The sequence below is a fragment of the Phyllostomus discolor genome, chromosome 5 (genome assembly GCF_004126475.2).
Source record: "Phyllostomus discolor isolate MPI-MPIP mPhyDis1 chromosome 5, mPhyDis1.pri.v3, whole genome shotgun sequence".
NCBI lineage: Eukaryota > Metazoa > Chordata > Mammalia > Chiroptera > Phyllostomidae > Phyllostomus > Phyllostomus discolor.
The window spans coordinates 47,909,506-47,921,624 of NC_040907.2; the positions used below are offsets into that span (position 1 = coordinate 47,909,506).

General features: G+C 41.4%; 1 protein-coding gene across 14 annotated transcripts in view; it reads left to right on the top strand.

Moving 5' to 3' along the window:
• DNAJC6 (DnaJ heat shock protein family (Hsp40) member C6) overlaps window positions 1–12,119 on the top strand; it is a 144,998-nt gene that overhangs the window by 117,221 nt on the left and 15,658 nt on the right. For 13 of the 14 annotated variants that reach the window (XM_028513908.2, XM_028513903.2, XM_028513902.2 and 10 more), the window contains 8 exons: window positions 556–689; window positions 1,193–1,387; window positions 2,257–2,374; window positions 3,660–3,739; window positions 4,584–4,777; window positions 4,886–4,966; window positions 7,639–8,073; window positions 10,954–11,088. In XM_028513908.2, coding sequence (XP_028369709.1) covers window positions 556–689; window positions 1,193–1,387; window positions 2,257–2,374; window positions 3,660–3,739; window positions 4,584–4,777; window positions 4,886–4,966; window positions 7,639–8,073; window positions 10,954–11,088 — 1,372 coding nt within the window. Of the gene's footprint in view, window positions 1–555; window positions 690–1,192; window positions 1,388–2,256; window positions 2,375–3,659; window positions 3,740–4,583; window positions 4,778–4,885; window positions 4,967–7,638; window positions 8,080–10,953; window positions 11,089–12,119 lie in introns of all 14 variants that reach the window. The other variant, XM_036026223.1, reaches the window with a different exon arrangement.

Genomic DNA, 12,119 nt, shown 5'->3' on the forward strand with positions numbered 1-12,119 from the left:
CCTTTGTAAACTGGAGTGTCCTACTGCAAGTAGCAGTAAGCTCCCTGTTACTTCTAGTGTTCTAGAAGAGGTTGGGTCACCATCTGTCAGGAATGTTATTGTATGTATTCCTCCACTGAGTGAGGTTGAATCTTCTTTTATATGATTTTATATGAATCTAGACAATAAAATGCAGTATTTACCTAACCCGTGAAGTCTGCTTCCGGCCCAGAAGCAAGATACCTCAGCTGTTAGTTCTGATGCCACAAGTCCAAAGTTACTTTGAAGGTTAGATTATTTTTTAGTAAATACACACAAATCAAATTTATATTGGCTGGGTTTCTTAGGTTAGTAGAGAGTCAATTTCATCCTAAGAATAAGTCTCTCCTTTCTGCTTGGTGATTTAAATAGCTGGGACCAAGTTTGTTTTTTGAGTAAACAATTTCCAACTGATAGGCATGCCCAGTTAAAAGGATTTCTCTCCTCTCCCCCTACCCCACCCCCAACTGGTCTCTTTTAGTGGCGAGTGGCTGATTGGACTATGTTTATGACAAGTTTATGCATTTCCTTTGGCAGGATGGGCGGGCAGCATCGTCAATTCTGGTTGGTGCTATGTTCATTTTCTGTAATCTCTACTCCACTCCTGGACCAGCTGTTCGATTGTTATATGCAAAGCGGCCAGGCATAGGACTTTCGCCTTCCCACAGGAGGTAAAGTAAGCTAGATGCAGGGTAGGCGCAAACATGTAGACATAATCAAGTTGGTATCTCGTACTTAAAAAAACAACAAACACCTTTTTAGATAGTTGACTTACTATCTTTCTCTTATTTAAATTGCATCCCCTTGCCTTTTTTGGGGGGTATTAAAAGTGTTTCTGATGATAACCTTCTAAAATGTTGTCAATGCCAACCTCTAACTGATAAATTTTAATTGGTTAGATCAAATAGGAATAGTTGTTCAAATACTGTGATAGTATAAAGCTCCCAGAAGCTTTTTCACTTAATAAATACTCCTTATCAGTTCTTAGGGGGAAGTACAGCAGTGTCACTAGATGAAAGCTTTCACATTCTCTTTTGCTAGTTCATATTAAAGAAATTAACGTAAATTTTTATTGTAAGTTAATAATTACAAAAAGTAAACATCATAACAAAGATCAGTTGCTTCTTTTTTCTGGTGCGGTGGGCACCAACAGAATGACCGTCTTCTGTTTCAGATACCTGGGCTATATGTGCGACCTCCTAGCAGACAAACCCTACCGCCCTCACTTCAAACCTCTCACGATTAAGTCGATCACTGTCAGTCCGGTCCCTTTTTTTAACAAACAGAGAAATGGATGTCGCCCTTACTGTGATGTGTTAATTGGAGAAACCAAAATATATACGACCTGTGCAGATTTCGAACGAATGAAGTAAGTTACCATACTTCATTTCTTTTTGTGAACTGCTCAGTTCTTCTGTAAGTTGGACCATGACTGATTTTTTTTTTTTAAAGTTTATCATAGGCGATAAATGTAGGAAAGTACAATCAGGTCAAGGGAAGTCATAGGCCCCTTTCAAATGGAATACAAGCTAAGGAGACTAACATGAGCTGTAATGAGGGTTAAGGCTGTGCTGTGGGACAGAGGACCTGGATATTTAAAAAAGGAATGCCCTTGAAGAGATTTGGTGTATAATGGAGGAGTCAGAGATAATGAGGTTTCTAGGTGAACAGCTAGGTAGATGTTGATGTGATTAAAGACATTCTAGAATCTGTAAGCAAGCACAGCCGCCACTGGGAGGTGTAAGGGGAAGGGAGTGGGGGGTAGGGAGTGGATGGCAGCATGAACTGAAATTAGTCTGGAATAGATTGAATTAGAGGATTAGTATCTGAGGTCCTCACAGAACATTTCCTTGCTGTTTCTGTACTGATCTCAGTTGGACTTTTTGTTCTTTCTGTCTCTGTTTTTACCATTAATTTTAAGTTAGGGAAAGGTGAATACATCGGGGCTAGATGTATTTGAAGAAAATGAGATCTGCAAAGTAGGGATGGGTGATTATGTATCTAGAAGTCCAAATGGGATGGCAAGAGAGGCCAAGGCACCGGACCAACGCCCTGCCATGGCGGAACCAGTGTGCACCTGGTTGGCACTGGCTGTGCTCCTACTTTGCTCAGATAAGACATGATTCCTGGGCCCAGGCCTGGGCAAACAACAGGTCCTTCGGCCAGAGCCACAGAGGACTCTACCTGTGATTGTACCAGATTGGACTCTCTTTCATGTATGTTCTTGTCTGTTTAAAGAGAATACCGTGTCCAAGATGGGAAAATCTTCATTCCCTTGAGCATCACTGTGCAAGGAGATGTGGTCGTTTCCATGTATCACTTGAGATCAACCATCGGGAGCCGGCTACAGGCCAAGGTATGGTCTCAGGAAGGGTCACGGCAGAAGTTCCTCTGAGCCTTCAGTGAGAGTGTTTCAGAGTCTTCCTTCTGTATCACTTCGGACTTGAGTGTCTTACGGTTTTAGAACCAGAAGGGGCCTTTAGAGATTGCTTATGCCCATCTCCCTCATTTTACAGGGGAGGAAACTGAGGCTCAGAGAAGCTATGACCTACCCAGCTGTTTTACATTTGGGTCCACATGAGAGTGGCTATCTCTACTGGGGCTGTGGGATTAAGTAATGATGTTTTAAAAAAATTTTTATTACAATAAAATTCACCCTTTTAAAGTGTACAATTCCATTTGTATTTAGTATTTTTAAAGGATTGTGCAGCCATAAGCACTGTCTAAATCCAGAACATTTGCATCATCCCCCAAAAAGGCCTGCACCCATTAGCAGTTACTGCCTGTTCCCCCTTCCCGTTCCCCTAGGCAGCCACTGATCTATTTTTCGTCTCTAAAGATTTGTCTATTTTGGATATTTCATATAAATGGAATTATACAATATATGGTCTTTTGTGACTGGTTCTTTTCACCTAGCATAATGTTTTTGAGATTCATTTATGTCGTACATGTATTAGTATTTCATTCCTTTATGCAATCAAATAATATTCCATTGTATGACTTTACTGCCTCTTATTAATCTCTTCATCCATTGATGGATATTTGAATGATTGCCACTTTTTGGATATTACCAATAATGCTACAAGTAATTGCATTTTAATTCATCAAATATTTGCTAAATGTATGCTCTGTGCCATTCATTGCCTGGTTCAGGAGTGACTAGAATAAGACTGTGTCCCTGTCTTTAAAACACTTAGCCTAGCCGGGGAAACTCACACATATACAAATATGCACTGCCCATTAGAGGCCGGATTAGATGCTATAATGGGAGCAGTTTGTTTTATCCAGTGGTGGCCCAGAAAGGCTACGGAGGAGCTATGACCTTGCAAGGTGGGGATGAGCTTATCAGGCTGGAGCAGGGGCATTCTAGGTGGAAGGGATGGAGTGAGTCAAAATACAGCAGTGTGCAAGAACATGGACATTAGCAGGTGAAGAAATGGCTTGCTGAGGCAGAGTTCATGGAGGGGAAAGGCCAGAACAAAGCTCAGCCTGTTTCAGATGGGTGTTTATTTAATATTCATCATGAGCAAAGGCTCAGACTTAGAAACAGTTGGAGGTTCATGGCTCCCCCAAGTATAATCTTTTGCTCTGATTCCGTCTTCACAGATTGATTGTAATGTGCTTCTCTCCTGTATTTTTAGGTGACCAACACTCAAATATTCCAGCTGCAGTTTCATACTGGATTCATACCACTGGAAACAACAGTTTTAAAGTTCACCAAGTGAGTGCTGCTTAGGCCAAAAACCCTTTTCAATCGGAACAGCTGTGATTTTCTGGGAGCCAGTTGCTCAAGGCTCATTAGTGCTGTGCTGCAGCATCCCTGAATCTGCTGCAGGACTGTGAATGTAGCTTAGCAACACACAGAGGCTGGTTTTGATTTGTCTTGAACACAAATGGTTCAAAGGACTTCAAACATAAAGGCCTAAAATGCCTAAAATTCCATGCGAAGGAGCAAGAGGCAACCAAGTGTCAATGCTGTGATCCTTTGCATCTGTGTATCCCTTTGTGTTTTTCAGCAGGGGTGGCAGTTTCATCAGTAGTGTGATGTGAGCAGTGGCCCTTCAGAATGGATTCCAGGCCACAGCATTGAGCAGGATCCTGGGAGACCCCCTTGCATCAGACATTAACTCTTTGTTGCTGTATTTAGTGTGGTCTAGAGAACTCAGGGAGGTGGCTGGCACTGGGTTGATGGATGGGAGTTGCTGTGTTAGGGTGGGGGTAGACATTTGAGAGCTCAGGGTGGTGGCCTTGGGCCTATTTCACTATGTAATAACTGATTTGGCCATGCTGGTGCATATTGGCTGTATGCATCACCACTGCTTTCTAGAATACTTCCATGTGTAGTAGTATCCAAGTTCTCTGAGTAGGTTTTATTCTCCTCTTTACTCTAGAGGAGGAAATTGAGGCTCAGACCAGTAAAGTAACTTATCTGGTTCATGATTGCTTTTCCCCTAAAAATTCATCTCAGAGTTAACCTAGGAGTCAGCTTCCAGTGGTTCCTGTGTTGAACATTGTACTGATTCCATTGTTTTTCACTGATCTTATTCTTTTACCTTCCTATTTAGGCCTGAATTGGATGCATGTGATGTACCAGAAAAATATCCTCAGCTATTTCAGGTGACTCTGGATGTAGAACTACAGCCCAATGACAAAGTGGTAGACCTGACCCCACCATGGGAACATTACTGCACAAAGGATATCAATCCCAGCATCCTCTTTTCTTCTCACCAGGAGCATCAAGATACTATAGCCTTAGGAGGTAAGAATCACCTGATGGCTGTGTTTTTAGCTGGAAACCTCTGAGTTGTTAATAAGTCACGTTGACTTCCTGTGTTTCATTGACACTGCATGGCCTCTTGTCTTGCAGGACAGGCTCCAGTAGATATCCCTCCAGACAACCCCAGGCATTTTGGGCAAGGCGGCTTCTTTTCCACTCTCTGTTGGCAAGGTACTTCCAGGCATGTCTTTAAGTTGTGGCTAGTTGGTTAAATCACATGGTTCTTTCATAAAGGTGATTGGTTTTCAAAGCAGCACTTAGAAGTCATCACGTTCCCCCTTACTTGATGCTCTCTTGAATCATTCCTTTTTCAAATTAAGCAGCCTCCTGCTTTCAAGTCCATAACTGCTGTTAGACTGATGCAGAGGCTATTTTAAGCTGAATGCTACCTTTTCTCTCTGTGTGGTATATATTTGGATTACACTTTTCCTGGGTTTTTACAAATAAGCATGATATTTATTAGGATCTCCCTTTACACTGCTGACACGCAAATGAACTCTATCTCCTGCCCTCAGCTAAATAGTCTAAAAATGTAAAATCTGGTAGAGCTGAGCTTCCCCTGTCGCAGAGAAGGCAAATGCTTTGTCCCTTTGCCTCTGCTACTCGCTTTAACAGCCATGGCAGAAATCAGGCTCCATCTCAGCGTCCTTTTCTGCTGAACCCGGTGATGTTTCAGAATCTTTCTAACATAATACTTCAGATTGCTGCCATCGATAGACTGGCATTGACTTTCCAATGGATACCCATCTGCCATCCTGTCACCAAGGATTGTGGCCATGGGTTTCTCAAGTCGGAAATCAGAAAGAACCACCCGAGATATTTCCAGACAAGTTTTACTGGACTTGCATCAGGTGTGAGGGAGATAGCGCGTGAGGACAGGGTTCCTGACTTGCTCCCTGAGTGGCTTTGTTGGGTTGTTTTTAATAGGCTGTGGATAAAGCAGGCATGATTAAAAGTTGGACAAGACATGGATTTTTTCTGGGTTAGGTCTGGACCACTTCCTCCGTCCTTTGAGTTGCTTAGCAACAATCTCTGCGCCTGCACTGTGAGGGTAAGATGGCCTTGTGGCTCATCACTGCTGCCCTAGGAAGGTTGTATTACAGTCAAACCTTAATCATACGTGTGGAACAGTAGTTTCCATACCTGGAAATGGTGGGGTGGTTGCATTCCTGCAGTTATTTTATCTGGTGTTCCTTCTGGCTATCTGGTATTCTTTTGGCCCCAGGCCCAAGTCCCTATGCTGTCTCAACCCTTGCTTCAGAGTTTACTGAAGTTAACTGCAGGGTTCAATGTAGAATTTAATAATAAAGACGTCCTCTATGGAAGAGATAGGACACTGGCTTTGGCAATGGTCTGCTTACCATTTTCTTGATGGGCTTTCCACAGCTGTGTGAACACAAGACAGTATTTCCATGGCCTATGCAGAATTTCCTGTGTTGGTGAAGAAAATCGTTCATAGAATTCCTTTGAATTGAATGGCTTACATTCAGAAATAGGACCAATAACGTTTAAAAATAATGGGAAACTTGGGAAATCTAGATAGCAGGCAGATGTCCCAGCTCCCTCTTGGTTCCCCCCCTACATCTTGTCTTTCCCACACAGGGCTTTCAATAAAACTTCATGTTTATCTCTTACTGTGATTTCAGTAAGTGATTCAGAAATCATTCCCGTTAGTCTCAGAAATAGGTTTATGCACAGCTTCTTATCCTAACTTTGCTGAGCCAGTTGTGTTTAGGAATGCAGAATTTTTTTGGATTTAGAAAGATGATGTGGGACATGCTTGTGTATGAATTAGCATTCCCAAGGCATGTCCGACAGCCTGTATCAGACATATGAACATTTCTGCAGTGAAACATATAAGTGATAACCCCAAGTTGAAATTCTTGGAGACTATAAGTGCTTTCGCATCAGCTCTGGTCAGATTATTCTGCCTACTTAGTTTGCATCAAATTTAGGAGAACCTTTCCCTTTTCATAGCTTTTTGCATTTCAGAAATGGGGATAAGAGATGTGGGTCTGTACTCGATTCAGAATGTGGATCTATCTGACATTAAATAATAAAGTTCCATAGGAGGGGCTGTCTCAAGGAGGGCCTGGAACGTCACTCAGCAGCATCTCTGTTCCTTCCCTCTTTCCTGCTCCTGACTTTATGCTGGAAGTATCTCCTTTTAGTTTGGTGTAAGGACCATCCCAAGCAGAGCCATTCCCTCTGTTTACTTACTAAGTGTGTGGTTCATTTCAGTCCCAGACTTGTGGGAGGAGGGCCTCACTTTTGGCTACAGGCCACACAGAAGAGTAAAACAGCGAGAGGAGTCAGCAAAGGAATAGGAAATAATGGTTTTCTGAAGCACCTAGCATTGTACCTGGAAGATAACAACAATAATTATCATTATTAATAAAAAGACATAGATACTTCTTACTATTGATCTGAGCATTCCCTATATATCATCTCATTTAATTCTCACAGCAGCCACGTGAGCTAGGTTAGGTAGTATTTTACTACCCCTGTTTTGAGGGGGAGAAAACTAGGGCACTGAGAAGTAAAGTAACTTTCTCAGTGCCATAGAGCCAGTAAGTAGTGGAGATGGGATTCAGACCCAGGTTATCTACTCTTTACCCCTATCCTGTACTGACTCTTAGATGTTTAACAAATGGTGGTCAAATGTAAAGTGAAATACATTAAATTTTCCAATGGAAAGGGTCTGAGAGCATTGTTTGTTCAGGGCTGCTCCTTCTGTCTTTCTGGTGTGTGTGTGTGTGTGTGTGTTTACCTATACACATATAATTTTAAAAAATATGCTGTGGCCAGTAGCTAATATTTATTGGCATCCTGGCCGTTCTTAGATCAGAAATCGGAGAAATCATTCTGTGAGGAAGACCACGCTGCCCTAGTGAATCAGGAAAGTGAGCAATCGGACGATGAACTTCTGACCCTTTCCAGTCCACACGGCAGTGCCACTGATGACAAACATCATGGAACCAAAAAGCCCAGCAAAAGGCAGCAGGAGCCAGCTGCCCCTCCACCCCCCGAGGATGTGGACCTTCTGGGCTTAGAAGGGTCTACAGTGAGTAAGAACTTCTCTGCACCAGTGGCTCCTCCCACCAATTCTGAACTGCTCAGTGACCTGTTCGGGGGTGCAGGTGCGGCTGGCCCTGCCCAGGCTGGACAGCCTGGGGTGGAAGACGTGTTTCATCCAAGTGGACCTGCATCTGCCCAGTCAACACCACGCCGGTCTGCCACTTCCACCTCTGCATCTCCAACTCTAAGGGTGGGGGAAGGTAATGTTTTCCATGCTGTGCTATACTTCTCAGTTTTGAAATAGAACCTTTGGGCCAAGCAGGTAGAATTGACCCTTCCTAATAAGCTAGACTTTTCTGGTCTTGCTGAAAGTCCCTCAGAAGTCTATATTTTTATTTAAATGGGGAACACAAGAGGAAATAGAATTTAGGACAGAGTAAGAATGAGTATTTGAGCTTCTCATCCTTACTTTAATTTTTTTTTCAGGGCTTTGGTACCTGAGCTTAGAGATGTAGACTGATGAATTATTATTAATAATGACATCTGATATTTGTCGGGTATTGACTATTTGCCAAACATAGAGTTTAATGCCAAACATTTATTCAATTTTTATAATGCCCCAGTAAATAGGTGCAATTATTATCCCCAATTCATAGTGGAGGAAATAGAAGCTTAGAGTCAAATTGGTAGCATACTGTTCATGCAGTTAGAAACTAACAGGGCCAGTGTGCAAAAGTAGGACATTTGACTCCAAGCTTTTCCTTGCTTTTTCCTGTAATGCCTTCCTGGAATTGTACTTTTCTGAATATGCTTTGGCTATGCAGAGAAATACTTGGTTACATCAAGATATATTTAAGGGACTCATTCTAGTGGCATGGCTGACTGTACAGAGCTGTTGGTGTCAGGTAAGCAGTTGGAGCTGCATGTGGCTTCAGTGAACTTCATCTTGCTCCCTGCTAGAGACTCAACACTTTCTATGGCTGGACATCCACAGTTTTTTGATATTTGCAAGACAGTGTTGCTGAGTAAACAAAAGCCTATTAGAGCTTCTAAGAATCAGTTGCTTCTTGTTACCAAGATAACATCACATTAGAAAGAATAAAGAAAATTGTCTCAACATTCCAGGTACATGGTAACCTGTAGGAACTTTTTTTCCCCAAGCATATCCTTCACTTCTCAGAAGGCCTTGTCAGGCGCTGATTCAGGGTAGCTCAGCTGGAGGCGTTCTTTGTAAGAGTGAGCCTCAGAATCCTTGAATGTAGGTGCTGGGGCTCAAGCTGCTACATGGTGCTGGTGGAGCCAGGATATGAGGTGCCCTGGATCCAGGATATCTCCTCTTCTTCACTTCTTTCCATCTAGTTCTTATTCACCAAAGTGAATGAGAACTCTATCATGAAATTAAAAATCCCCAAGATCCAAGATAGTATAGCACTCTCTGGTCACCTGTTAAGACCATGCATCTCGAGTGACTCTGTATGATTTAATCCATGATAATTCTGTGTACATAGTTCTGTTCCGGTGTCAGAACTGGAAGGACCCTCTGAGACATTAGATAAATCTGTGCCTCAGGTTACAGACAATAAAATTGAGGCCTAGATATATTGATTGACTTGTCCAAGGAGGCATAGCTGATTGGTGGCAAACCCAGATCTAGAACTCAAATATTCTGTCCTCTAAGAGGAAGTATCATATTTTTAGGACCATAAGAGATACCTAGGTTTTAGAGGAGGAAAATAGGAAAAAAAATTTGAAGCAAAAAAAATGGTAAAATATTTAAAAACCTGTGACCCCGCTCCACTGCCATGCCCCCGCCCCCGTGAGCCAGGCAAGCTACAGTTGGACTATAAGATGCAACCCCACTTCCTCCCAAATTTGCGGGAGGTGCATCTTATAGTCCGAAAAATACAGTAGAAAGAACACAGTTCAGAATTAAAGGCCTGGATTTGAATCCCAGGATCAACATGTAACTATCTGTGTAGCCTTATTGATAAAAGCTCAATCTTCTTGGTTGTAAAAGGGGATAATATCTACCTATCAGCATTGTTATAAAGACTAAATTTTGAGCTCTCATCTTTTAGTATTGGGAAGTTCACTTTAATTATTGGGGAATGCCTCTAATTTAACTAAACATAAGTTACATATGTTGATATGTAACTTATCAACATATGTAAGTTGATATGTTAAATGTACCAAGCAATAGAAGATTTTAGCTTCCTCCACTAGTTGACATCAAACTTAAATGTAGTATCCTCTTATACTCTGTAAATCTCAGTGTTCTCATTTGACAGAAGGGATAAAACTTTGTGAGTATTAAATGATAAGGGATATACTTTGTGTTAGCAGAGCACCTGACAGACGGTTGATTTACTAGTGCTGCACAGGCTAATTCATTGCCCGTGGATTGTAGGAGAGCACTGTGGCAATGAAGTCGTAGAGGAAAGTATTAAACCATATGTCCTACCTGGGCTCTGAGAGTGGGGTTTAATCATTAGCTTCTTTGATTCTAGTTGTCTATTCCTAAATAGGTCATTCCGCTCCAGGAAGCAGTCAACTCATTAGTTGATTACTTACACACTAGGAAGTGCCATCTCACTATAAAGAGCTGAAGGGAGCTTTGTTCCTTGCCCAATAATGAGATATTAAAGGGCAATTACATGCATGCCACTCTATGTGGTTTTCTTCACATTCATTTCACACCTTGAGAAATGTGAGGTGCCTTTGGGAAGTTCCTGGGATTTGGAGTCAGAAGACGTAAGCATGAATTTCACCCCTATTATTTACTTGATGTTGGGCAAGCAACTTGTCTTTCTAAACCTCAATTTCATTGTAGAATGAAAATAATACCACTTCTGAGGTATTCTTTATGAAAGGCAATGGAGACCCTAAGGAATGATACAATGCTAGTGTTGTTGCATTGTTACTGGAAACCTCAGTAGGCCCCTTAGTTCTGGTCTTTTTAGTTCATTCACAAACTTGTTAGCCCTGGAGGAAATTTAAGGAGAAGACGGGCCCAGGAGGCAGTTATCATCCTAATTTTTCAGGTATTTGGGCTATGGCCTGGCAATAGTGACAAGTCTTTGATATTTAGTGAATGAATGAACTCATAGGACAAAGACACCCATTTTCCCTTTGTTTTCTAGGTGCCACCTTTGACCCATTTGGAGCACCTTCTAAACCATCGGGTCAGGATTTGCTGAGCTCTTTTCTGAACACATCCAGTGCTTCCAGTGACCCTTTTCTCCAGCCTACGAGAAGTCCTTCACCTACAGTGCATGGTGAGAAGTATTTTACATTGTGTTCAGTGGAACATAGATTTCCACAAGTTATCAGTAGGTACTTAGATTTAAAAGCATCCTGCGGGTGTATTGGGTGGGGTGGGGGAGAAGCTATATAATGCATCTCTCTCTTTTGGAAATTAACAGTTCATATTAAACGGTCTAACATATTAAAAGGTCTATTTAGACCATAAACAAGTCTGCTTATCTTTGTTTTACTCAGCTTTCCTAAACCTTATTTGACTGTGGAATTCTTTTTTGCATCAGAGCTACATACACAGAATTATGACACCATTGGTTATAGGATTTTTTTTTAAGTACTGATAAGGAAGAAAAAAATGCTGTCACTTTTAGTTGATTAGAAGATACATCCTAGTTGGGGAAATCTTTGGACTGTGAAAAATATGAGTCCAGCTAATAAAATGTGATATGAGCATTCCACTAATATATTAGTGTTCTACCAAACAAACTTTAGAATACAACACCCTGCCCTGGTGTGTGCAGCTTAGTGGATTGAGCGCTGGCCTGCAGACTGGAGGGTCATGGGTTGGATTACTGGTCAGGGAACATGCCTGAGTTGAGGACTTGGTTGGGGACATGTGAAAGGCAACTGATCAGTGTTTCTCTCCATCTCTTTCTTCCTCCCTTTCCCTGTCTCTGAAAATAAATGAATAAAACCTTAAAAAAGAAAAGAATACAGCACCTTGATGAATTAGAGCTATTCTGTCTAATATGAAGTGGCCACTTAGTACAAAATAAGAATATAAAATATCTCATTAATATTTTTATATTGGTCACTTGTTAATATTTTGAATATATTGAACTAAATAAAATACATTTCTAAAATTAATTTTACTGATGTCTAAGTTTTTATCTTTTTTAATGTGACAACTATGAAATTTTAAATTACATGTGCAGCCCACATTATGGTTTTATGTTAGAGACTTAGGTTGTGTGGAAAGAATAGTGATCACATGCATTTGTAAGTTTAATAGGATATCACATAGGTAACAGACTAAAACTAGAGCCCT